The 25996-nt window shown below is 53.3% G+C and overlaps 1 protein-coding gene across 1 annotated transcript in view; it reads right to left on the bottom strand.

Annotated features, from left to right (window-relative positions):
- Positions 1-25996, bottom strand: part of pkhd1l1.1 (PKHD1 like 1, tandem duplicate 1) — a 248397-nt gene that overhangs the window by 35461 nt on the left and 186940 nt on the right. The window contains exons 70-73 of the mRNA XM_085993995.1: positions 17694-17926; positions 16119-16286; positions 13108-13265; positions 11161-11296 (exon numbers count right to left, since the gene is read on the bottom strand). Of these exons, the coding sequence (XP_085850121.1) occupies positions 11161-11296; positions 13108-13265; positions 16119-16286; positions 17694-17926 (695 nt within the window). The remainder of the gene's footprint in view (positions 1-11160; positions 11297-13107; positions 13266-16118; positions 16287-17693; positions 17927-25996) is intronic.

The raw sequence follows: 25996 nt of genomic DNA, 5'->3' as shown, positions 1-25996 counted from the left end.
CAATCATAGCTTCACTTCACCCTCATACACTTACCACTGCTGCAACACTCCCACCCACATCTCAGACCTTGCACACACTGACAGCTATTCAACTATGGCAGGCACATCACCCAAACACATTGCAACATACTCACTGACACACACATCACCCAAACACATTGCACCACACTCACTGACACACTTCACCCAAACACATTGCACCACACTCACTGACACACTTCACCCAAACACATTGCACCACACTCACTGACACACATCACCCAAACACACTGCACCACACTCACTGACACACATCACCCAAACACACTGCACCACACTCACTGACACACATCACCCAAACACACTGCACCACACTCACTGACACACTTCACCCAAACACATTGCACCACACTCACTGACACACTTCACCCAAACACACTGCACCACACTCACTGACACACATCACCCAAACACACTGCACCACACTCACTGACACACATCACCCAAACACACTGCACCACACTCACTGACACACTTCACCCAAACACATTGCACCACACTCACTGACACACTTCACCCAAACACACTGCACCACACTCACTGACACACATCACCCAAACACACTGCACCACACTCACTGACACACATCACCCAAACACACTGCACCACACTCACTGACACACTTCACCCAAACACATTGCACCACACTCACTGACACACTTCACCCAAACACACTGCACCACACTCACTGACACACATCACCCAAACACATTGCACCACACTCACTGACACACATCACCCAAACACATTGCACCACACTTGTTGTGTATGTACCTTTAAGAGAATAACTGGTCTCAGGCTGCAGTACCGGCAGTGACCACCCCTGTATAAAAGGCGCTAGTGAGCCTCTCTTGTTTCAGTTTCACTATTGACTTCCATCAGTAAAGACTTATTTTGTTCAACTCCTGCTGTCCGTGTCTCAATCATTCACGGACGTAATACTGGCAACGAGCAGATACGAACCTACCTGCAGTCTGCACCACCTCCTGGGGTCCATTCCTACAGCGAAGTGAGCAGAGGTCGAGGCCAGAAAGAATAGAAAGTAAGAGGCAGTAGAAACGGGCATCGACCGTGGGCATCCACCCCTGTGTTGCGGAGTTGAAGATTGCTGGAGAAGCTGTCGGAAGCGGGGCCTGGTTCCTGTCGACGGTGCTTCAGCTAATCGGGCTGGTGGCAGGTAGTGCACTGATCCTTCCTGGGCTGCGGCGGTCGTGAACTCGAGCGGGTGGTTTGCAACGGGGCCGAGCAGCGTTGTCGGGAAGAAGAGAGAGAGAGGGTGGAGCACACAGGGCGCGGCCGGTGCTATGAAGCCGGGCTGCGTATAGACCCGCGAAGAGGGAGGCAAGAATCCCACAGGGTTGTTCCACGACGGGAAAATAATAAAAAAAGAAATGTTAAACGCGCAAGAAACCGTGGAAAGCAGCGCTAACAACAGCGGGGAAGAAGGCAAAGCGCGGGAGGCGCCATCTTAATCAGCGGGGAAGAAGGCAAAGCGCGGGAGGCGCCATTTTGTTAAATCGGGGAAGAAGGCAAAGCGCGGGAGGCGCCATTTTAGATTTGCAAGATGCCAAAGACTGGCTGTATCACTGCTTTTGATAATACAATAGAGGACTGGACCACGTATGTGGAAAGAGTCGAGGTATATTTCGAGGCAAACGAAATAGCTGAGGAGAAAAAGGCATCGATATTGTTAAACTTAATGGGCGCTAGAACGTACGGCCTATTGCGGGACCTGATTACTCCAGCCAAACCGAAGGCGAAGAGTTTTAACGAAATTGTTGCTGTCCTACAGGAGCACTTAAACCTTGCACCGCTGTTGATAGCAGAAAGATTTAAATTCCACAGGAGAACTCAGCACAAAGATGAGAGCAATGCTGAGTATCTTACGGAACTACGCAAGCTATCAAAGCACTGCCAGTTCAGAGCAGGACTGGCAGATACCCTACGGGACAAATTTGTCTGTGGACTCCTGAGTGAAGGAACACAGAAGAAGTTACTCTCAGAGAAAGAGCTGACGCTAGATAAGGCTTTCAGCGTGGCAGTATCGTATGAAGCAGCAGCCAGGGGAGTTGCAGAAATTCAACAAAAACCACAGGAATACGGCACCCACGAAATGACACGGGGATTTGCAAAATGTTATCGCTGCGGCAGAACTAACCATGACCAGAAGGACTGCTGGTCCAAAGACAAAATATGCAGGCAATGCGGGAAGATGGGACACATTGCACGAGTTTGCAGGTCTGGGAAGAAGACCAGCAACAACAAAAAGGCTACTAAGGAACCGTACAAGAAAGTACAAAAGATGACGGACAGTAGTTCCGAAGACCAGATGAGCGATAGTGAATCCGGGAACAGGAGACTAAGCTGTCTCAAATTTCACAATGTAATCGCAAAAGAGGATGACCGAACCATTTGGGTCACCCTCACAATAGCAGGGTCCCAAGTTAAAATGGAATTGGATACAGGATCAGCGCTAACCGTCATGAATCGACGAGACTACGAGCGGCTATTTTCACACATACCCTTGAGAGAGACATCCATCATCTTGACGACGTATACAGGGCAAAAAGTATACCCCAGAGGAAAAATAAGGGTGCCTGTCGAATACAACGGCAAGAAAATACGGAAATTGTATCTCTACATACTGCCAAATGGTGGACCACCGTTATTGGGACGGGAATGGATCAGGAAGATAAACTTAGATTGGCACTCCATTCATGCAATGACGGTGGACGGTAAAACAGATGAAGACGTCACTCCTGGACGATTGTCAACAATCTTAGCTAACGCCAAAGAGGTATTTCAACAAGAACTGGGCACGCTTAAAGGCGTAACCGCCTCGATAAAAATAGAAGAGAATGCAGTTCCCAAGTTTTTCAAAGCAAGACCGGTACCATATGCAATTCGCCCAGCTGTCGAGGCAGAGCTGGAGAATCTGGAGAAGGCAGGCGTGTTGTCTAAGGTCGACTGGAGCGAGTGGGCGACACCCATCGTTCCTGTCATGAAGAAAACGTTAAGCAATAAGTCCGGGGAGCCAAGGAAGATTCGCATCTGTGGGGATTTCAAGGTGACGGTGAACCTAGTCCTTCACACAGTACAATATCCTCTTCCAAGGATAGAAGACATCTTCGCCTCACTGTCTGGAGGGAAGCATTTTACAAAAATTGACCTAGCACAAGCATATTTGCAGATGGAGGTTGAAGAGTCCTCTAGGAAGTATCTCACGATAAACACTCACAAAGGTCTTTACCAGTATCATCGATTGGTATTCGGAGTAGCATCGGCTCCGGCGATATGGCAAAGAGCGATGGAACAAGTCCTGCAAGGGATTCCGGGGACTCAGTGTTACTTGGACGACATCCTTGTGACAGGTGAAGATGACAGTGAACACCTTAACAACCTAGAACAGGTGCTCACTAGACTACGGGAACATGGGCTGCAAGCCAACCGCCCCAAGTGCGAATTTTTTAAGAAACAGATATCGTATTGTGGCCACGTGATTGATGAAGAGGGGTTACATAAGTCCCCTGACAAAATTGAAGCAGTTGTTAAGGCCCCAGCGCCTGAAAATGTGTCGCAACTGAGGTCATTCCTCGGATTGGTGAATTACTACCATAAGTTTTTGCCGAATTTGTCGACAATTCTGCACCCACTGAACGCCCTGCTACGAACGGGGGTAGCATGGAAATGGAGCGATGATTGTAAGCGGGCCTTTCAGAAGAGTAAGGACTTAATCACTTCAAGGGAAGTATTGGCTCACTACAACCCAGCACTGCCGATCAGACTGGCGTGTGATGCGTCTCCCTACGGCACTGGGGCGGTAGTGTCACATAAATTCCTTGATGGTTTGGAGAGGCCGATAGCTTTTGCGTCACGCTCGTTAACTTCTGCCGAGCGTAACTATGCCCAGATTGACAGAGAGGCCCTCAGCCTAGTGTGGGGGGTGAAGAAGTTCAATCACTACCTGCACGGTCAAAAATTTACTCTACTAACCGATCATCAACCTCTTGTCTCCATTTTCAACCCTCAGAAGGGCGTACCGATAAATGACAGCACAACGGCTGCAGAGATGGTCCCTTTTCCTAGGGGCACACCAATATGACATCGAGTACAAAGGAACTAAACAGCATGGAAATGCTGATGGATTGTCACGTCTACCGTTGCCGACGGTGGAAGAAGAAGACCTTGCAGTGGATCCAATGGAATTATTCCACTCGACCATAGTCGAATGTCTCCCTGTGACGAATGCAAACATAGAAAAGGAAACACAGAATGACCCGACACTATCACGGGTCTATGATTTAACGGTGAAGGGATGGCCAGCACATGGCGAACCACTGCTGCCAGCATTCTCGCCGAGAAGAGAACAGCTGTCAGTGTGCAGAGGAACCTTGATGTGTGGATCCAGAGTAGTAATTCCACCTAAGTTGACAGATAGAGTGCTCAATGAGCTTCATGAGGGTCATCTGGGTGGGGTAAAAATGAAGAACTTAGCCAGAGCGTTTGTGTGGTGGCCGGGAATCGATAGAGAAATCGAAGAGATGACCAAGAGCTGTGCAGGATGCCAGAAGGTCCAAAACGCCCCACCACAAGCTCCTCTGCATCCATGGGAGTGGCCCTCATCTCCATGGCAAAGGGTGCACATTGATTTTGCTGGTCCCTTCATGGACTCGATGTTTTTAATTGCGGTGGATGCACAGTCAAAGTGGCCAGAGGTAATAAAAATGTCCTCAACCACCACGGAAAAAACTATCACAGTTTTACGAACCATATTCGCCAGGAATGGGCTACCTGAACAGATTTGCTCTGACAATGGACCACAGTTTGTGTCTGAAGAGTTCCGGAGGTTCTTAAAGAACAATGGTGTTAAGCATTACACATCTGCCCCATATCATCCAGCCACTAATGGATTGGCCGAGAGGTTTGTCCAAACATTCAAGAAGGCTATCAAGGCAATGTGTAATGAAGATATACCCCTACAACACAAGGTGGACAACTTCTTGTTTGCCTACCGGAATGCGACACATGCGGTTACCAACCAAACTCCAGCCATGATGTTCTTCAATCGAAGACTACGATGCCGCTTGGATTTGGTTAAGCCAAACGTCCGAAGAGATGTGGAGAACAGGCAGTTTCAGAATATGAATGAAAGGCCGACCAGGAGTTTTAAGATAGGTCAACCAGTTTTGGCCCGGGACTACCGCACTGAGAAATGGCAGCCAGGAACGATTTGTACACGACAAGGACCTCTCATGTATACCGTGGACGTTGGGGAGAGCATTGTAAGACGCCATGCTGACCAGATTCTAGAGTCACTGGAAAACGTCAACTCCACACCACGATCTGATACACCTGGTAATGAAATCGACGTTCCAATTGCAGCTACTGCAGAACCGGTAATATTGGAAGCAGATGAACCAAACAACGACAGTGATCCCGACTCAACATTGCCAGAAGAACCTGATACCCCAAAGAGGCGTTATCCAGACAGAATCAGGAAGCCTCCTCAAAGACTGAACTTATAATTGCTTAAACTTAACCAATGTATCTAGCAACCATAATTGTGATTGTAATTAGTTATCATTTAGTTGTTAAATGAATGTTATGTACTGTTTATCTAAAAGGGGAGGAATTGTTGTGTATGTACCTTTAAGAGAATAACTGGTCTCAGACTGCAGTACCGGCAGTGACCACCCCTGTATAAAAGGCGCTAGTGAGCCTCTGTTGTTTCAGTTTCACTATTGACTTCCATCAGTAAAGACTTATTTTGTTCAACTCCTGCTGTCCGTGTCTCAATCATTCACGGACGTAATAACACTCACTGACACACATCACCCAAACACACTGCACCACACTCACTGACACACATAACCCAAACACATTGCACCACACTCACTGACACACTTCACCCAAACACATTGCACCACACTCACTGACACACTTCACCCAAACACACTGCACCACACTCACTGACACACATCACCCAAACACATTGCACCACACTCACTGACACACATCACCCAAACACATTGCACCACACTCACTGACACACCACCCAAACACATTGCACCACACTCACTGACACACTTCACCCAAACACATTGCACCACACTCACTGACACACATCACCCAAACACATTGCACCACACTCACTGACACACTTCACCCAAACACATTGCACCACACTCACTGACACACTTCACCCAAACACATTGCACCACACTCACTGACACACTTCACCCAAACACATTGCACCACACTCACTGACACACTTCACCCAAACACATTGCACCACACTCACTGACACACTTCACCCAAACACATTGCACCACACTCACTGACACACTTCACCCAAACACATTGCACCACACTCACTGACACACTTCACCCAAACACATTGCACCACACTCACTGACACACATCACCCAAACACATTGCACCACACTCACTGACACACTTCACCCAAACACATTGCACCACACTCACTGACACACTTCACCCAAACACATTGCACCACACTCACTGACACAAATCACCCAAACACACTGCACCACACTCACTGACACACTTCACCCAAACACATTGCACCACACTCACTGACACACTTCACCCAAACACATTGCACCACACTCACTGACACACTTCACCCAAACACATTGCACCACACTCACTGACACACTTCACCCAAACACACTGCACCACACTCACTGACACACATCACCCAAACACATTGCACCACACTCACTGACACACATCACCCAAACACATTGCACCACACTCACTGACACACCACCCAAACACATTGCACCACACTCACTGACACACTTCACCCAAACACATTGCACCACACTCACTGACACACATCACCCAAACACATTGCACCACACTCACTGACACACTTCACCCAAACAAATTGCACCACACTCACTGACACACTTCACCCAAACACATTGCACCACACTCACTGACACACATCACCCAAACACATTGCACCACACTCACTGACACACTTCACCCAAACACATTGCACCACACTCACTGACACACTTCACCCAAACACATTGCACCACACTCACTGACACACTTCACCCAAACACATTGCACCACACTCACTGACACACTTCACCCAAACACATTGCACCACACTCACTGACACACTTCACCCAAACACATTGCACCACACTCACTGACACACTTCACCCAAACACATTGCACCACACTCACTGACACAAATCACCCAAACACACTGCACCACACTCACTGACACACTTCACCCAAACACATTGCACCACACTCACTGACACACTTCACCCAAACACATTGCACCACACTCACTGACACACTTCACCCAAACACATTGCACCACAATCACTGACACACTTCACCCAAACACACTGCACCACACTCACTGACACACATCACCCAAACACATTGCACCACACTCACTGACACACATCACCCAAACACATTGCACCACACTCACTGACACACCACCCAAACACATTGCACCACACTCACTGACACACTTCACCCAAACACATTGCACCACACTCACTGACACACATCACCCAAACACATTGCACCACACTCACTGACACACTTCACCCAAACAAATTGCACCACACTCACTGACACACTTCACCCAAACACATTGCACCACACTCACTGACACACATCACCCAAACACATTGCACCACACTCACTGACACACTTCACCCAAACACATTGCACCACACTCACTGACACACTTCACCCAAACACATTGCACCACACTCACTGACACACTTCACCCAAACACATTGCACCACACTCACTGACACACTTCACCCAAACACATTGCACCACACTCACTGACACACTTCACCCAAACACATTGCACCACACTCACTGACACACTTCACCCAAACACATTGCACCACACTCACTGACACACATCACCCAAACACATTGCACCACACTCACTGACACACTTCACCCAAACACATTGCACCACACTCACTGACACACTTCACCCAAACACATTGCACCACACTCACTGACACAAATCACCCAAACACACTGCACCACACTCACTGACACACTTCACCCAAACACATTGCACCACACTCACTGACACACTTCACCCAAACACATTGCACCACACTCACTGACACACTTCACCCAAACACATTGCACCACACTCACTGACACACTTCACCCAAACACATTGCACCACACTCACTGACACACATCACCCAAACACATTGCACCACACTCACTGACACACTTCACCCAAACACATTGCACCACACTCACTGACACACTTCACCCAAACACATTGCACCACACTCACTGACACACTTCACCCAAACACATTGCACCACACTCACTGACACACTTCACCCAAACACACTGTGCCACACTCACTGACACACTTCACCCAAACACACTGCACCACACTCACTGACACACTTCACCCAAACACACTGCACCACACTCACTGACACACTTCACCCAAACACACTGCACCACACTCACTGACACACTTCACCCAAACACATTGCACCACACTCACTGACACACATCACCCAAACACATTGCACCACACTCACTGACACACTTCACCCAAACACATTGCACCACACTCACTGACACACTTCACCCAAACACATTGCACCACACTCACTGACACACTTCACCCAAACACATTGCACCACACTCACTGACACACGTTTCTTTCTCTTGCAGGAAAAGAGCAGAGAGTAACAGCAGATGGGAGGTGGCCAGGCAAGGGATAACAACCTAACTGACCTGGAGGAAGCAGTGTTCGACATAATTGGAAGGGCAGTGACAGAGTCCGTGACAAGCGGAGAAGTGGAAAGCATCGCTGATGATGACGGTATGCTCACACCTAATCCTTCTTCTCACATCCCACTTCCCCCTCATCCCACAATCTCTTCTCACTTACAAGCTGCTGATGGTGTTTGCATGGATAGCTTGCTTTCCCTCCACTCCTCTCACCACAACCCGACCCTTGCGCCTTTCTGCTTTCAGATACCCAAGAATTGCAACCTGGCCAGCCTATCCCTGGACTTGAGGAAGAGACTGATGGAGGAGAAGATACATCGGCACTGCATCTGACACTCGCAAGCACCAGCTCAGAAAAAGGCACTGCACGGACTTTAGAGGGTAGTATAGAGGCGGGATCTGCACGTGGTGAGTCACCGGGCACGAGTGGGCTGCAGTCAGGCCAGGGGGAGAGGGTAGCTCGGGTGCCAACTCCCCGGAGGGCGAGTTCGCGCACGAGTTCTGCTCCACTGGACTCAGATGATGACCTCGATGTGGCAGCCTTCAGAAGAAGGGTGATGGGCATGCACACGGAAATGCTGGGTGCAATGGCAGGCCTGCCGAAGAGCCTCTTGTCAGTGTCAAGGAGCATGGAGGAGTCTAGCTCCAACATTGCACAGGGCTTTTCACAGAGCTTGGAGATCGGGATTTTCAGGATGGAAATGATGGACAACTCCAGGAGAGACCTTGTAGACCCAACCATGGTGCTGGGTGTGACGGACGATGTCGCAGCTTACGTTGCAGCAGAGGCGGAAGCGACCTAACGTCTCAGTGGAAGCGCAGACTGCTGCCATCGTGGCTGGGTTTACAACTCTCGAAAGGGGCTTGCAGGGTGTCGCAGCAGGCCAGCAATCTGTGGTCCAACAGATTGCTAGGAATGGTGAGGTGCCGCCCCAGGGGAGTGGCAGTGGCTCCATGGAGCAAGAACCTGCTGTCTTCTCTTAGGATGACAGCATTCTAATCCCACCACTGCCGCTCCGCCATTGTCCTTGCTGCTGCCTGTCAGCCAGCCAGCCCAGACTGCTGCCGCCCATGCCAAGGTGGTGCAGTCTACAGCCGGGCCTTCTAGGCCCAGAGTTGCTCAAGGTCGTCCTGCAAGGCCATCTGCCATCTCCTACATTGAAAGTCAGCAGCCTTCCACCAGTCCTGCTGCAGCCACTGGGGTGGCACTTCTTGGGGAACGAGAGTGGAGGCTGGTGGGGTGAAAGGTGAGGACAAGGACAAGATCCACATTCAACGGATCATCCTCCGCCATTTCCGCCACCTCCAACGTGATCCCACCACCAAACACATCTTCCCCTCACCTCCCCTTTCAGCATTCCGAAGGGACCGCTCCCTCCGAGACACCCTGGTCCACTCCTCAATCACCCCCAACAGCCCTGCTCCTTCACCTGGCACCTTCCCGTGCAAACGCAGGAGATGCAACACATGCCCTTTTACCTCCTCCCTTCCCACTGTCCAGGGCCCCAAACACCCTTTCCAGGTGAAACAGCGATTTACTTGTACTTCTTGCAATTTAATATACTGTATTCACTGCTCACGATGCGGTCTCCTCTACATTGGGGAGACCAAACGCAGATTGGGCGACCGCTTTGCGGAACACCTCCGTTCAATCCGTAAGGGTGACCCTGAGCTTCCGGTCGCCTGTCACTTTAATTCACCGCTTCACTCCCACTCTGACCTCTCTGTCCTCGGCCTATTACATTGTTCCAATGTAGCTCAACGTAAGCTCGAGGAACAGCACCTCACCTTTCGATTGGGCACTTCGCAGCCTGCTGGACTCAACATTGAGTTCAACAATTTCAGATAATTATCCCTGCCCCCATTTTTCATGCAGTATGATTTTGCCATTCACATATGCAACATTTTCACAGCATGTTCTTTCAACTCCTTCCTCCCCTCCTAAACCCGCCCCCCCCCCTCCACCCCCCCCACTGTCTCTGCACCTGCTTAATATCTGTTACATTTCCCAGACCTGAAACGTTAACTCTGTTTCTCTCTCCACGGATGCTGCCTGGCCTGCTGAGTATTTCCAGCATTTTCTGTTGTTATTAAGGAATAGAAGGACATGCTTATAGGGTGAGATGAAGAGGTGGTGGGAGGAGGCTCGTGTGGATCAGTTGGGCCGAATGGCTTGTTTCTGTGCTGCACATTCTATGTAATTCTATGTAGCACACAAGTATTAAGTCCAGCCAACTCATTTTCTCTTTTCTCATTTGCTAGGAGTCTGGTGCACTTATTATTTTAAAGCGTCCAAGAAGAACGATACAGGGAAAGGTTTTGCCATTGCTCTACCTGTGTAGGTTGGGCCCTTTAGTTGGAAGTCAGTGCCCGCGGCATTCCACTCTGCATTAGTAGGAGGGACGAATGCATTGTTGACGTAGACTTCTAGACGCTGTGGTGTTGAATAATATATTGCCAAACGTACAGCCTTTTTCAGAAAAGAAAGGAATATTAGCTTCAGAGTTTTGCCCTTCAAATCCCTGGCATCTTTCAAACCCATAACCCTGAAACATTTGACAACAACAACTTGCATTTATATAGCGCCTTTAACGTAGTAAAACGTCCCAAGGCGCTTCACAGGAGTGTGATAAAACCAATCCACATAAGCAGATATTAGGGCAGATGACCAAAAGCTTAGTCAAAAGTTTTAAGGAGCATCTTAAAGGAGGAAAGAGAGGTAGAGAGGCGGGGAGGTTTAGGGAGGGAATTCCAGAGTTTAGGGCCTAGGCAGCTGAAGGCACAGCCGCCAATGGTTGAGTGATTAAAATCAGGGATGCTCAAGAGGCCAGAATTGGAGGAGTGCAGAGATCTCGGAGGGTTGTAGGGCTGGAGGAGGTTACAGAGATAGGGAGGGGACAAGGCTATGGAGGGATTTGAAAACAAGGATGAGCATTTTGAAATCGAGCTGTTGCTTAACCAGGAGCCAATGTAGGTCAGCGAGCACCGGGGTGATGGGTGAACAGGACTTGGTGCGAGTTAGGACACGGGGCAGCCGAGTTAATCTTAGACCCAATCAGGAAGCAAGTTTTACAAACCCTCCCAGGCCTGGGATGTTTGAAGTGTCCTGGGTTGTGATGTGCCTCAATAATTCCGAGACTCGATGTTAGCGAAACAAAACAAGGCTTTTATTAACTTAGAAAGTAACACGTAAGAGAGAGAGGTATCTTCCTTCTGGAGACTGAGGCCAGACTGAGCTAGCTTACAAAAGGGGCCAGGTATGGGCGGAGCCCTACACACAGCACATTCCAGCACATTCCAATAAACAATACAATGAGGACTGGGGGAAGGGAAATGACACTGAAACCGACCACAGTCACAGGCAGTGATGAATGGAATATTTCATCACAGGTTGCAAAGCTGGCAGTGGAGCCCTGGATAGTGGTGTGTACGTCAGTGGGTGACAGAGAGAACGGCACTTGGAGCAGACACAGTGAAGGGCAGAGGGGAGCGAGTGACAAGCACCAGGCGAGGCCAAGGAGAGCAAAGCAAAATGTAAATAAAGCACAGATTCCCTGTGCACAGGGAGCTTGCAATTCGTGTGTTTGTTTATGGCGATCATGTTTTGGTGTGTTCGTGTGTTACCCACTCACTGGTTTTGGTAAGTAAATCCATCTCCCGCTCTGTAAAGTTGGATAATCCCACCCAAGGTTTGCTCCAGTATTGTTCCCTCTCCATCCATGTCTTGGACCCTTGTTCCCCCAGCCTTCCTCACTCTTTTGCCCCTTGTTTCTCTCATCACCCTCTTCGCACTTCATTGGGGGTCATTTTAACCTACCTCCCGGGGCAGGAATCCCACGAAATTGGGTGGAACGCCGGTTTTACACCCTGCCCAATATTGGCTTCAATGGAGAGTAAGACCGGATGGGGTGAAAAGCCAGCGTTGCTCCAGATCCCGTCAGCTTCCTGACCGCTGGGTGAGGTTAAAGTCCCCCCCACCCATGTGCCTCAACTCTTTGGTGCTTTCTATTTCTGATGTCCTCAGGTCCTCCCCCTCCCCTCCTACACCCCCCACCTCCCGAGTTCCTTTGCCTCACACCCAATAGCTGCTACCACTCCCATCATAGCCAACTAAGTGCTGCCTCCAGCTACCTGCGCCCAACAGGCGCGAGGACAAGCCACTGGTACAAGTACAAATACTGAAATGAGTCAAGCAAAGAGAAGGAAAAGAATATAACCGTAGCAAGACGCCCCAGAAACAGGATGTATAAAGGACCAGCTGAGGTGGTGCCAGCGCCTTACTCTACTGTCATCAGTGTTGAGAAGCATTAGCCGCAGGCTCTGAGAGCTGGTGCTGGTGAAGTATAGATCGTAGGACTTATTCGTTGCCACAATTCCATAGAACAGCGAGATTCTTTTCTGACATGTATACCCGGAACACCAGCCGTGATCCTGTGGGCCTGGAACGGTAACAATAAGGTAAGTATTTCCAAGTGCCAAGCTACACAATTTAAAGCGAGCACCTGACTCCATTTAACCGCACTGACGCATCCTCTTTGGTTAAGAGCAGAGTTTGAACCCCCAGTACTTAGAATGAATCGTTCGTTAAATCCCACATTTCGATTTTATTTCAATTTATGTTGATCAAGATGAGAGCGGAACATTTCTCCACTTTGGGCAGAGTTTCAGGATCAAGACAACTCAGGTCAAGTGCAACACAGAGCGAAGGGCCTTGCACCCTGCCCCAATAATGGGCCGAATACCACCCACAACTGCATTAGTGAGGCACCGACCAGAACTAGGATCACTCGGAGTGGGATTCCCAAACTCAATCTGTGCCCAATTTGGCCAGTATTGTCCCTGTGGAACTAGGGGGCATAATCTAAGAATAAGGGGCTGCCCTTTCAAAACTGAAATGAGGAGAAACTTCTTCACTCAGAGGGTAGTAAATCTATGGAATTTGCTACCCCAGAGAGCTGCGGAAGCTGCAACATTAAATAAATTTAAAATGGAGATAGACAGTTTCCTAGCAGATAAGGGAATTAAGGGTTACGGGGAGAGGGCGGGGAAGTGGACGTGAGTCTAGATTCAGATCAGCCATGATCCTATTGAATGGCGGAGCAGGCCCGAGGGGCCGTATGGCCTACTCCTGCTCCTACTTCTTATGTTCTTATGTTCTTATGTAATGCCCTCTGGGAATAGCAGGGTTGCCATAACCCAAACTAATTTAGTGTAGACCCTACAATCAAAAGCTTAAAGGGCCCGTATCCATGGGATTTTGCTCATCCCTTTAAATAGCACTGCTGGGGGGGGTGTCATAGAAACATGTCCCTGCTTTCTCCCCATATCCCTTGATCCCTTTAGCCTTAAGAAATATATCCAACTCCTTCTTGAATATATTTAATGAATTGGCCTCAACTGCCTTCTGTGGTAGAGAATTCCACAGGCTCACCACTCTCTGGGTGAAGAAATTCCACCTCATCTCAGTCCTAAATGGCTTACCCCTTATCCTTAGACTGTGACCCCTGGTTCTGGACTCCCCCGCCATCGGGAACATTCTTCCTGCATCTAGTCTGTCTGTTCCTGTTAGAATTTCATAAGTTTCAATGAGATCCCCTCTCATTCTTCTGAACTCTAGCAAACCTAATCGACCCAATCTCTCCTCATACGTCATTCCTGCCATCCCAGGTATCAGTCTTTCTCTAGGAATGTGAAGGGAAAACATAATAATGAGAACGAGTATCAGATTGATCAAGTTGACTGCAGCATCTATTAAAACACTGTTTGAAACAGTTTTCGAAATGAGATCTTTGTAATGATGCTGTTATATAATCACTCCTCGCTGAAAGCTTTTTAGAGCGATATGTACAATGAAGGTTGCAACAGTATCGCTAGTCTGATGTCATCTCCCGTAAGACTAGACAGGCTGCCCGTTGAAGCTCTGTTTGAATGTGTTGTCTTCCCTACTGGCTAGGAATTCTACATGAAGCCGCTTTAAACAGCTCAGTGGGTGTTAATGATTGACAGCAACAGGAAAAACGTATGGACATAGATAGGCTGGCACTCAAACAAAAGCAAAATATTGCAGATGCTGGAAATCTGAAATAAAAACAGAGAATGCTGGAAATACTCAGCAGGTCAGGCAGCATCTGTGGAGAGAGAAACAGAGTTAATGGGCTGGATTTTCTCAATGGGGAGCTTTTGGAGGCGGGACTCCCACTTGTCGGGTTTTAGTCCTGCCTCCATCGGCTTGTGGCCAATCCACGCTACTTTCCCTTGATTGACCTTGTTAAGCCCGCCCAGCGGACTCAGCAGGCCAATTAAGGGAAAGCCGGTTACAGGTGGCGTCAGCGAGTGCCGTTTCATCTGTCAAGAGCTTTTGACAGATGAAATGTCAGCGTTTGACGGCTCTGTGAAGATGTCAAACGCTGACAATCTGTCTTCTAACTTGAGTCCTTCTACTCAGGCTCAGTTAGAGATCTCTCCAGACCAGAAAGCAGAGGCGGCAGCTTTTGACAGTTCAGCGGCCATTCTGCTTTCTGTGCCGGTGAGCTGAGGGACTCCCAAGAACTGAAGGGAGGAAGCCTGCAGAAGAAAGTAAAGGTAAGTAAAACTTATTAAAACACTTTACACTTACCTCACACACTTACCTCTGCACACATGCACCCATTACTCACCTGCACAACGGACATCTCAGCCCCTCCGACCCCCGCAGACCGACGGCCCACCTCGCTGATCCTGGCGAGGTTCAGAGCCGTCGGGAAGCCCACACTTCAGGGCTGAAAATAGGGATTCTCCAAAAAACTGCCTGTTAGCTACCTGTTAACAGGCAGTTAATTGGCACTAATCCCCTTCCCGCCTCGGGGAGGCGGCTTCCAGCGCGGGTCGGGTACCCGCCTCCTGGGAAGATGGCACAGAGGTAGGTTGGGGGCGGGATGGGTACCGGCCCCCAGATTCTGCCATTTTCCCGGCAGTCCCGCCTCCCCAGAGTTGGCAAAATCGCCCCCAATCTTTCAGGCTGATGACCTTTTGTCAGAACTGGAAGATAGTTCGAGATGTAACAGGTTTTAAGCAAGTTCAGCGGCAGGGAAAGGTGGGGAGGGAAGGAAAGAACAAAAGGGAAGGTCTGTGATAGGGTGGAGGGCAGGAGAGATTAAAGGACAGAAGGTCTGTGATAAGGTAGCACTGTTTTGTTACAAATTCCCATTCATAAATTGGCTCCAACTCACTGCCAATCTTTCTTTGCTACGTCAGTCCAGATATTCTGTCGCTTTGTGAAATATAAATTAGGCAAATCTGAAAGTGGCACATACCGTTAATAAGGTCGATATAACCCTCAGCGAGGAGAGCCACCGGGGACAACCTCCTGGTCTCTGTATCAGGGTCAAGGCTCTCAATAACCAGCATTTCGTAGTTTAGCCCAAAGCATTTGTAGCTTTGCCAGTTGGACATGTAGGCACAGGTGGAATCCCGGATAATCCCTGTGGGAGAAAAATCAGTGGTGATGTAATACTGTTAAAGGCAGTCACCCTGAAGGAACGTTGTGTTCGAGACAGAATCAGCCGGTCTCATCCTTTAAACAGCATTCATTCTTCAACCTGAACACAGCCGCAGCAGTTTGTCCCCTTCACACAGAGATCATAGAATCTTACAGCACAGAAGGAGGCCATTCGGCCCCACGTGCCTGTGCCGGCTCTTTGAAAGAGCGATCCAATCAGTCCCACTCCCCCGCTCTTTCCCATAACCCTGCAAATTTTTCCCCTTCAAGTGTTTACCCGATTCCCTTTTGAAAGTTACTATTGAATCTGCTTCCACCGCCCTTTCAGGCAGCGCGTTCCAGATCACAACAACTCGCTGCATAAAAAGAATTCTCCTCATCTCCCCTCTGGTTCTTTTGCCAATGACCTTAAATCTGTGTCCTCTGGTTACCGACCCTCCTGCCACTGGAAACAGTTTCTCCTTATTTACTCTATCAAAACACCTCATGATTTTTGAACACCTCAATTAAATCTCCTCTTCTCTGCTCCAGGGAGAACAGCCCCAGCTTCTCCAGTCTCTCCTTAGTTCAGCTTAGTTTGGCTCTCTCTAAATGCCCCCACTCTGATTCCCTGGATATTATATTATCTCCTGTGATGCTGTCGGCTGACCCCCTGGGTCAGAGCGAACGTCTATCCTGCCGTACTGCTGCTGGAGAGATGCCGTGACTCAGATTAGACTATTGACTCCAATGGAAGAGAAATCTGGGCAGGGTGTGAAACAGCCTGCCGATTCGCTACTGTCCGTTTTGCACTCCCGCCCAACACCAATTTATACCCCATTATGTTCTTCATTATAAGAGAACTCTGCCTTCCCGCACTCCCATCCCCCAGGGAGTGAAGGGTTATGGGGAGTGGGCGGGGAAGTGGCTTTGAGCCCAAGATCAGCCATGATCTTATTGAATGGCGGAGCGGGCTCGAGGGGCCTAGTGGCCTATTCCTGCTCCTATTTCTTATGTTCTTATCCCAGCAACCTCATCCGTGATCCACACTTGCTGTCCCAAACTTTCCGACACACCCCAACTCTCCTCCCTCTTACAAAAGCAAAATACTGCGGCTGCTGCAAATCTGAAATAAAAACAGAAAATGCTGGAGAAACTCAGCAGGTCAGGCAGCGTCTGTGGAGAGAGAAACAGAGTTCACGTTTCAGGTCGATGACCCTTTGTCAGAACTGTTCTGATGAAAGCTCATCGACGTGAAATGTTAACTCTCTGTTTCTCTCTCCTCCCTCTTCATTCCTGCCCCAATCGTTCATCACTCAACTCCTGCCCACTCTCCATTAATGCACCAAAGTATGACTTAAATGCCAAATCACGCAGGGCATATCTGCGGTAAAAAGGTTCACTTGCAAACCTTTGTGTGGTGCAATCTGGGAGACAGGGATGCGACTGCCATTTAAATAAGTCAGCAAAGGTTTTGGAATTCGATAATCGCCGATCCCATGGCGCCTGTCGCCATCCCATTCATATTCTGACTGAGGGACGACGGCCCCCACTCCTCCCAGAAACGAGCCGTCCAGATCTTTCAGGAGCGTCTTCTTCTTGGCATCACAGTCCATGTCCACACAGTCCGCAGGATTCACCTTGCTGCCAAATATCAACAACAAAAAACAACTGGGTGAGGGTTGGCAACTCTCGGCCGCAGGGCCCACCAGTAAACTGTGCTCTCGGCCGCAGGGCCCACCAGTAAACTGTGCTCTCGGCCGCAGGGCCCACCAGTAAACCGTGCTCTCGGCCACAGGGCCCACCAGTAAACTGTGCTCTCGGCCGCAGGGCCCACCAGTAAACCGTGCTCTCGGCCACAGGGCCCACCAGTAAACTGTGCTCTCGGCAGCGAGGCCCACCAGTAAACTGTGCTCTCGGCCACAGGGCCCACCAGTAAACTGTGCTCTCGGCTGCAGGGCCCACCAGTAAACTGTGCTCTCGGTAGCGAGGCCCACCAGTAAACTGTGCTCTCGGCTGCAGGGCCCACCAGTAAACTGTGCTCTGGGCAGTGAGTGTTGTGTCTCCTTGTGTTCTTATACTATAAATAATACAGACACTTTTAGCTCATTTTAGTTACTGCTTTTACTTAGCTGTATTCTTGCTTTGTTTCTGTGCTGCCGCACGGTGCGGAGTGATACAAGATGTCCGACGCTGCACTGTGCACTGCCCGTGCACAGTGTGCCACATAGCAATATAACTACACCATACCAAAGTAGTTCCATAACAAAGTAGTTCCATACAAAAGTAGTTCCATTTAACGATGTGATACTATATAACAATGTAACAGTGAGGCCCACCAGTAAACTGTGCTCTCGGCCACAGGACCCACCAGTAAACCGTGCTCTCGGCCACAGGACCCACCAGTAAACTGTGCTCTCGGCTGCAGGGCCCAGCAGTAAACTGTGCTCTCGGCCCCAGGGCCCACCAGTAAACTGTGCTCTCGGCCCCAGGGTCCACCAGTAAACTGTGCTCTCGGCCGCAGGACCCACCAGTAAACTGTGCTCTCGGCCCCAAGGCCCACCAGTAAACTGTGCTCTCGGCCCCAAGGCCCACCAGTAAACTGTGCTCTCGGCCCCAGGGTCCACCAGTAAACTGTGCTCTCGGCCGCAGGACCCACCAGTAAACTGTGCTCTCGGCCCCAGGGCCCTCCAGTAAACTGTGCTCTCGGCCCCAGGGCCCACCAGTAAACTGTGCTCTCGGCCGCAGGACCCACCAGTAAACTGTGCTCTCGGCCCCAAGGCCCACCAGTAAACTGTGCTCTCGGCCCCAAGGCCCACCAGTAAACCGTGCTCTCGGCCACAGGACCCACCAGTAAACTGTGCTCTCGGCCGCAGGGCCCAGCAGTAAACTGTGCTCTCGGCCCCAAGGCCCACCAGTAAACTGTGCTCTCGGCCCCAAGGCCCACCAGTAAACTGTGCTCTCGGCCCCAGGGCCCAGCAGTAAACTGTGCTCTCGGCCCCAGGGCCCACCAGTAAACTGTGCTCTCGGCCCCAGGGCCCAGCAGTAAACTGTGCTCTCGGCCCCAGGGCCCAGCAGTAAACTGTGCTCTCGGCCCCAGGGCCCACCAGTAAACTGTGCTCTCGGCCCCAGGGCCCAGCAGTAAACTGTGCTCTCGGCCCCAGGGCCCAGCAGTAAACTGTGCTCTCGGCCCCAGGGCCCAGCAGTAAACTGTGCTCTCGGCCCCAGGGCCCACCAGTAAACTGTGCTCTCGGCCCCAAGGCCCACCAGTAAACTGTGCTCTCGGCCCCAGGGCCCACCAGTAAACTGTGCTCTCGGCCCCAAGGCCCACCAGTAAACTGTGCTCTCGGCCGCAGGACCCACCAGTAAACTGTGCTCTCGGCCCCAGGGCCCACCAGTAAACTGTGCTCTCGGCCGCAGGGCCCACCAGTAAACTGTGCTCTCGGCCCCAAGGCCCACCAGTAAACTGTGCTCTCGGCTGCAGGGCCCAGCAGTAAACTGTGCTCTCGGCCCCAGGGCCCACCAGTAAACTGTGCTCTCGGCCCCAAGGCCCACCAGTAAACTGTGCTCTCGGCCCCAAGGCCCACCAGTAAACTGTGCTCTCGGCCCCAAGGCCCACCAGTAAACTGTGCTCTCGGCCCCAGGGCCCACCAGTAAACAGTGCTCTCGGCCACAGGGTCCAGCAGTAAACTGTGCTCTCGGCTGCAGGACCCACCAGTAAACTGTGCTCTCGGCCCCAAGGCCCACCAGTAAACTGTGCTCTCGGCTCCAGGGCCCAGCAGTAAACTGTGCTCTCAGCCCCAGGGCCCACCAGTAAACTGTGCTCTCGGCCCCAGGGCCCAGCAGTAAACTGTGCTCTCGGCCCCAGGGCCCACCAGTAAACTGTGCTCTCGGCCCCAGGGCCCACCAGTAAACTGTGCTCTCGGCCCCAAGGCCCAGCAGTAAACTGTGCTCTCGGCCCCAGGGCCCACCAGTAAACTGTGCTCTCAGCCCCAGGGCCCACCAGTAAACTGTGCTCTCAGCCCCAGGGCCCACCAGTAAACTGTGCTCTCGGCCCCAAGGCCCACCAGTAAACTGTGCTCTCGGCCCCAGGGCCCAGCAGTAAACTGTGCTCTCGGCCCCAGGGCCCACCAGTAAACTGTGCTCTCGGCCCCAAGGCCCACCAGTAAACTGTGCTCTCGGCCACAGGGTCCAGCAGTAAACTGTGCTCTCAGCCACAGGGCCCACCAGTAAACTGTGCTCTCGGCCCCAGGGCCCACCAGTAAACTGTGCTCTCGGCCCCAAGGCCCACCAGTAAACTGTGCTCTCGGCCACAGGGTCCAGCAGTAAACTGTGCTCTCGGCCCCAGGGCCCACCAGTAAACTGTGCTCTCGGCCACAGGGCCCACCAGTAAACTGTGCTCTCGGCCCCAAGGCCCACCAGTAAACTGTGCTCTCGGCCACAGGGTCCAGCAGTAAACTGTGCTCTCGGCCCCAAGGCCCACCAGTAAACTGTGCTCTCGGCCACAGGGTCCAGCAGTAAACTGTGCTCTCAGCCACAGGGCCCACCAGTAAACTGCGCTCTCGGCCCCAGGGCCCACCAGTAAACTGTGCTCTCGGCCCCAAGGCCCAGAAGTAAACTGTGCTCTCGGCCCCAGGGCCCACCAGTAAACTGTGCTCTCGGCCACAGGGCCCAGCAGTAAACTGTGCTCTCGGCCCCAGGGCCCACCAGTAAACTGTGCTCTCAGCCCCAGGGCCCACCAGTAAACTGTGCTCTCGGCCCCAGGGCCCACCAGTAAACTGTGCTCTCAGCCCCAGGGTCCACCAGTAAACTGTGCTCTCGGCCCCAGGGCCCACCAGTAAACTGTGCTCTCGGCCCCAGGGCCCACCAGTAAACTGTGCTCTCGGCCCCAGGGCCCACCAGTAAACTGTGCTCTCGGCCCCAGGGCCCACCAGTAAACTGTGCTCTCGGCCCCAGGGCCCACCAGTAAACTGTGCTCTCAGCCCCAGGGTCCTCCAGTAAACTGTGCTCTCGGCCCCAGGGCCCACCAGTAAACTGTGCTCTCAGCCCCAGGGCCCACCAGTAAACTGTGCTCTCGGCCCCAGGGCCCACCAGTAAACTGTGCTCTCGGCCCCAAGGCCCACCAGTAAACTGTGCTCTCGGCCACAGGGTCCAGCAGTAAACTGTGCTCTCGGCCGCAGGGCCCACCAGTAAACTGTGCTCTCGGCCACAGTGTCCAGCAGTAAACTGTGCTCTCGGCCCCAGGGCCCACCAGTAAACTGTGCTCTCAGCCCCAGGGCCCACCAGTAAACTGTGCTCTCAGCCCCAGGGTCCTCCAGTAAACTGTGCTCTCGGCCCCAGGGCCCACCAGTAAACTGTGCTCTCAGCCCCAGGGCCCAGCAGTAAACTGTGCTCTCGGCCCCAAGGCCCACCAGTAAACTGTGCTCTCGGCCACAGGGCCCACCAGTAAACTGTGCTCTCGGCCCCAGGGCCCAGCAGTAAACTGTGCTCTCAGCCACAGGGCCCACCAGTAAACTGTGCTCTCGGCCACAGGGCCAAGCAGTAAACTGTGCTCTCAGCCCCAGGGCCCACCAGTAAACTGTGCTCTCGGCCCCAGGGCCCACCAGTAAACTGTGCTCTCAGCCCCAGGGCCCACCAGTAAACTGTGCTCTCGGCCCCAGGGCCCACCAGTAAACTGTGCTCTCGGCCCCAGGGCCCACCAGTAAACTGTGCTCTCGGCCCCAGGGCCCACCAGTAAACTGTGCTCTCGGCCCCAGGGCCCACCAGTAAACTGTGCTCTCGGCCCCAGGGCCCACCAGTAAACTGTGCTCTCGGCCCCAGGGCCCAGCAGTAAACTGTGCTCTCGGCCCCAGGGCCCACCAGTAAACTGTGCTCTCGGCCCCAGGGCCCACCAGTAAACTGTGCTCTCGGCCCCAAGGCCCACCAGTAAACTGTGCTCTCGGCCGCAGGACCCACCAGTAAACTGTGCTCTCGGCCCCAGGGCCCACCAGTAAACTGTGCTCTCGGCCGCAGGGCCCACCAGTAAACTGTGCTCTCGGCCCCAAGGCCCACCAGTAAACTGTGCTCTCGGCTGCAGGGCCCAGCAGTAAACTGTGCTCTCGGCCCCAGGGCCCACCAGTAAACTGTGCTCTCGGCCCCAAGGCCCACCAGTAAACTGTGCTCTCGGCCCCAAGGCCCACCAGTAAACTGTGCTCTCGGCCCCAAGGCCCACCAGTAAACTGTGCTCTCGGCCCCAGGGCCCACCAGTAAACAGTGCTCTCGGCCACAGGGTCCAGCAGTAAACTGTGCTCTCGGCTGCAGGACCCACCAGTAAACTGTGCTCTCGGCCCCAAGGCCCACCAGTAAACTGTGCTCTCGGCTCCAGGGCCCAGCAGTAAACTGTGCTCTCAGCCCCAGGGCCCACCAGTAAACTGTGCTCTCGGCCCCAGGGCCCAGCAGTAAACTGTGCTCTCGGCCCCAGGGCCCACCAGTAAACTGTGCTCTCGGCCCCAGGGCCCACCAGTAAACTGTGCTCTCGGCCCCAAGGCCCAGCAGTAAACTGTGCTCTCGGCCCCAGGGCCCACCAGTAAACTGTGCTCTCAGCCCCAGGGCCCACCAGTAAACTGTGCTCTCAGCCCCAGGGCCCACCAGTAAACTGTGCTCTCGGCCCCAAGGCCCACCAGTAAACTGTGCTCTCGGCCCCAGGGCCCAGCAGTAAACTGTGCTCTCGGCCCCAGGGCCCACCAGTAAACTGTGCTCTCGGCCCCAAGGCCCACCAGTAAACTGTGCTCTCGGCCACAGGGTCCAGCAGTAAACTGTGCTCTCAGCCACAGGGCCCACCAGTAAACTGTGCTCTCGGCCCCAGGGCCCACCAGTAAACTGTGCTCTCGGCCCCAAGGCCCACCAGTAAACTGTGCTCTCGGCCACAGGGTCCAGCAGTAAACTGTGCTCTCGGCCCCAGGGCCCACCAGTAAACTGTGCTCTCGGCCACAGGGCCCACCAGTAAACTGTGCTCTCGGCCCCAAGGCCCACCAGTAAACTGTGCTCTCGGCCACAGGGTCCAGCAGTAAACTGTGCTCTCGGCCCCAAGGCCCACCAGTAAACTGTGCTCTCGGCCACAGGGTCCAGCAGTAAACTGTGCTCTCAGCCACAGGGCCCACCAGTAAACTGTGCTCTCGGCCCCAGGGCCCACCAGTAAACTGTGCTCTCGGCCCCAAGGCCCAGAAGTAAACTGTGCTCTCGGCCCCAGGGCCCACCAGTAAACTGTGCTCTCGGCCACAGGGCCCAGCAGTAAACTGTGCTCTCGGCCCCAGGGCCCACCAGTAAACTGTGCTCTCAGCCCCAGGGCCCACCAGTAAACTTTGCTCTCGGCCCCAGGGCCCACCAGTAAACTGTGCTCTCAGCCCCAGGGTCCACCAGTAAACTGTGCTCTCGGCCCCAGGGCCCACCAGTAAACTGTGCTCTCGGCCCCAGGGCCCACCAGTAAACTGTGCTCTCGGCCCCAGGGCCCACCAGTAAACTGTGCTCTCGGCCCCAGGGCCCACCAGTAAACTGTGCTCTCGGCCCCAGGGCCCACCAGTAAACTGTGCTCTCAGCCCCAGGGTCCTCCAGTAAACTGTGCTCTCGGCCCCAGGGCCCACCAGTAAACTGTGCTCTCAGCCCCAGGGCCCACCAGTAAACTGTGCTCTCGGCCCCAGGGCCCACCAGTAAACTGTGCTCTCGGCCCCAAGGCCCACCAGTAAACTGTGCTCTCGGCCACAGGGTCCAGCAGTAAACTGTGCTCTCGGCCGCAGGGCCCACCAGTAAACTGTGCTCTCGGCTACAGTGTCCAGCAGTAAACTGTGCTCTCGGCCCCAGGGCCCACCAGTAAACTGTGCTCTCAGCCCCAGGGCCCACCAGTAAACTGTGCTCTCAGCCACAGGGCCCACCAGTAAACTGTGCTCTCGGCCCCAGGGCCCAGCAGTAAACTGTGCTCTCAGCCACAGGGCCCACCAGTAAACTGTGCTCTCGGCCACAGGGCCAAGCAGTAAACTGTGCTCTCAGCCCCAGGGCCCACCAGTAAACTGTGCTCTCGGCCCCAGGGCCCACCAGTAAACTGTGCTCTCAGCCCCAGGGCCCACCAGTAAACTGTGCTCTCGGCCCCAGGGCCCACCAGTAAACTGTGCTCTCGGCCCCAGGGCCCACCAGTAAACTGTGCTCTCGGCCCCAGGGCCCACCAGTAAACTGTGCTCTCGGCCCCAGGGCCCACCAGTAAACTGTGCTCTCGGCCCCAGGGCCCACCAGTAAACTGTGCTCTCGGCCCCAGGGCCCAGCAGTAAACTGTGCTCTCGGCCCCAGGGCCCACCAGTAAACTGTGCTCTCGGCCCCAGGGCCCACCAGTAAACTGTGCTCTCGGCCCCAGGGCCCACCAGTAAACTGTGCTCTCGGCCCCAGGGCCCACCAGTAAACTGTGCTCTCGGCTGCAGGGCCCACCAGTAAACTGTGCTCTCGGCCACAGGGTCCAGCAGTAAACTGTGCTCTCGGCCCCAGGGCCCACCAGTAAACTGTGCTCTCGGCCGCAGGGCCCACCAGTAAACTGTGCTCTCGGCCACAGGGTCCACCAGTAAACTGTGCTCTCGGCCCCAGGGCCCACCAGTAAACTGTGCTCTCGGCCCCAGGGCCCACCAGTAAACTGTGCTCTCGGCCCCAGGGCCCACCAGTAAACTGTGCTCTCGGCCCCAGGGCCCACCAGTAAACTGTGCTCTCGGCCCCAGGGCCCACCAGTAAACTGTGCTCTCGGCCCCAGGGCCCACCAGTAAACTGTGCTCTCGGCCCCAGGGCCCACCAGTAAACTGTGCTCTCGGCCCCAGGGCCCACCAGTAAACTGTGCTCTCGGCCCCAGGGCCCACCAGTAAACTGTGCTCTCGGCCCCAGGGCCCACCAGTAAACTGTGCTCTCGGCCCCAGGGCCCACCAGTAAACTGTGCTCTCGGCCCCAGGGCCCTCCAGTAAACTGTGCTCTCGGCCCCAGGGCCCACCAGTAAACTGTGCTCTCGGCCCCAGGGCCCACCAGTAAACTGTGCTCTCGGCCCCAGGGCCCACCAGTAAACTGTGCTCTCGGCCCCAGGGCCCACCAGTAAACTGTGCTCTCGGCGCCAGGGCCCACCAGTAAACTGTGCTCTCGGCCCCAGGGCCCACCAGTAAACTGTGCTCTCGGCCCCAGGGCCCACCAGTAAACTGTGCTCTCGGCCCCAGGGCCCACCAGTAAACTGTGCTCTCGGCCCCAGGGCCCACCAGTAAACTGTGCTCTCGGCCCCAGGGCCCACCAGTAAACTGTGCTCTCGGCCCCAGGGCCCACCAGTAAACTGTGCTCTCGGCCCCAGGGCCCACCAGTAAACTGTGCTCTCGGCCCCAGGGCCCACCAGTAAACTGTGCTCTCGGCCCCAGGGCCCACCAGTAAACTGTGCTCTCGGCCCCAGGGCCCACCAGTAAACTGTGCTCTCGGCCCCAGGGCCCTCCAGTAAACTGTGCTCTCGGCCCCAGGGCCCACCAGTAAACTGTGCTCTCGGCCCCAGGGCCCACCAGTAAACTGTGCTCTCGGCCCCAGGGCCCACCAGTAAACTGTGCTCTCGGCCCCAGGGCCCACCAGTAAACTGTGCTCTCGGCGCCAGGGCCCACCAGTAAACTGTGCTCTCGGCCCCAGGGCCCTCCAGTAAACTGTGCTCTCTGCCGCAGGGCCCACCAGTAAACTGTGCTC

This window comes from Somniosus microcephalus, chromosome 7 (assembly GCF_052327205.1).
Source record: "Somniosus microcephalus isolate GS21.2 chromosome 7, FLI_Smic_1.0, whole genome shotgun sequence".
NCBI lineage: Eukaryota > Metazoa > Chordata > Chondrichthyes > Squaliformes > Somniosidae > Somniosus > Somniosus microcephalus.
Note: the sequence above shows the minus strand (reverse complement) of the source record. Positions and strands in the feature narration are given on the sequence as shown.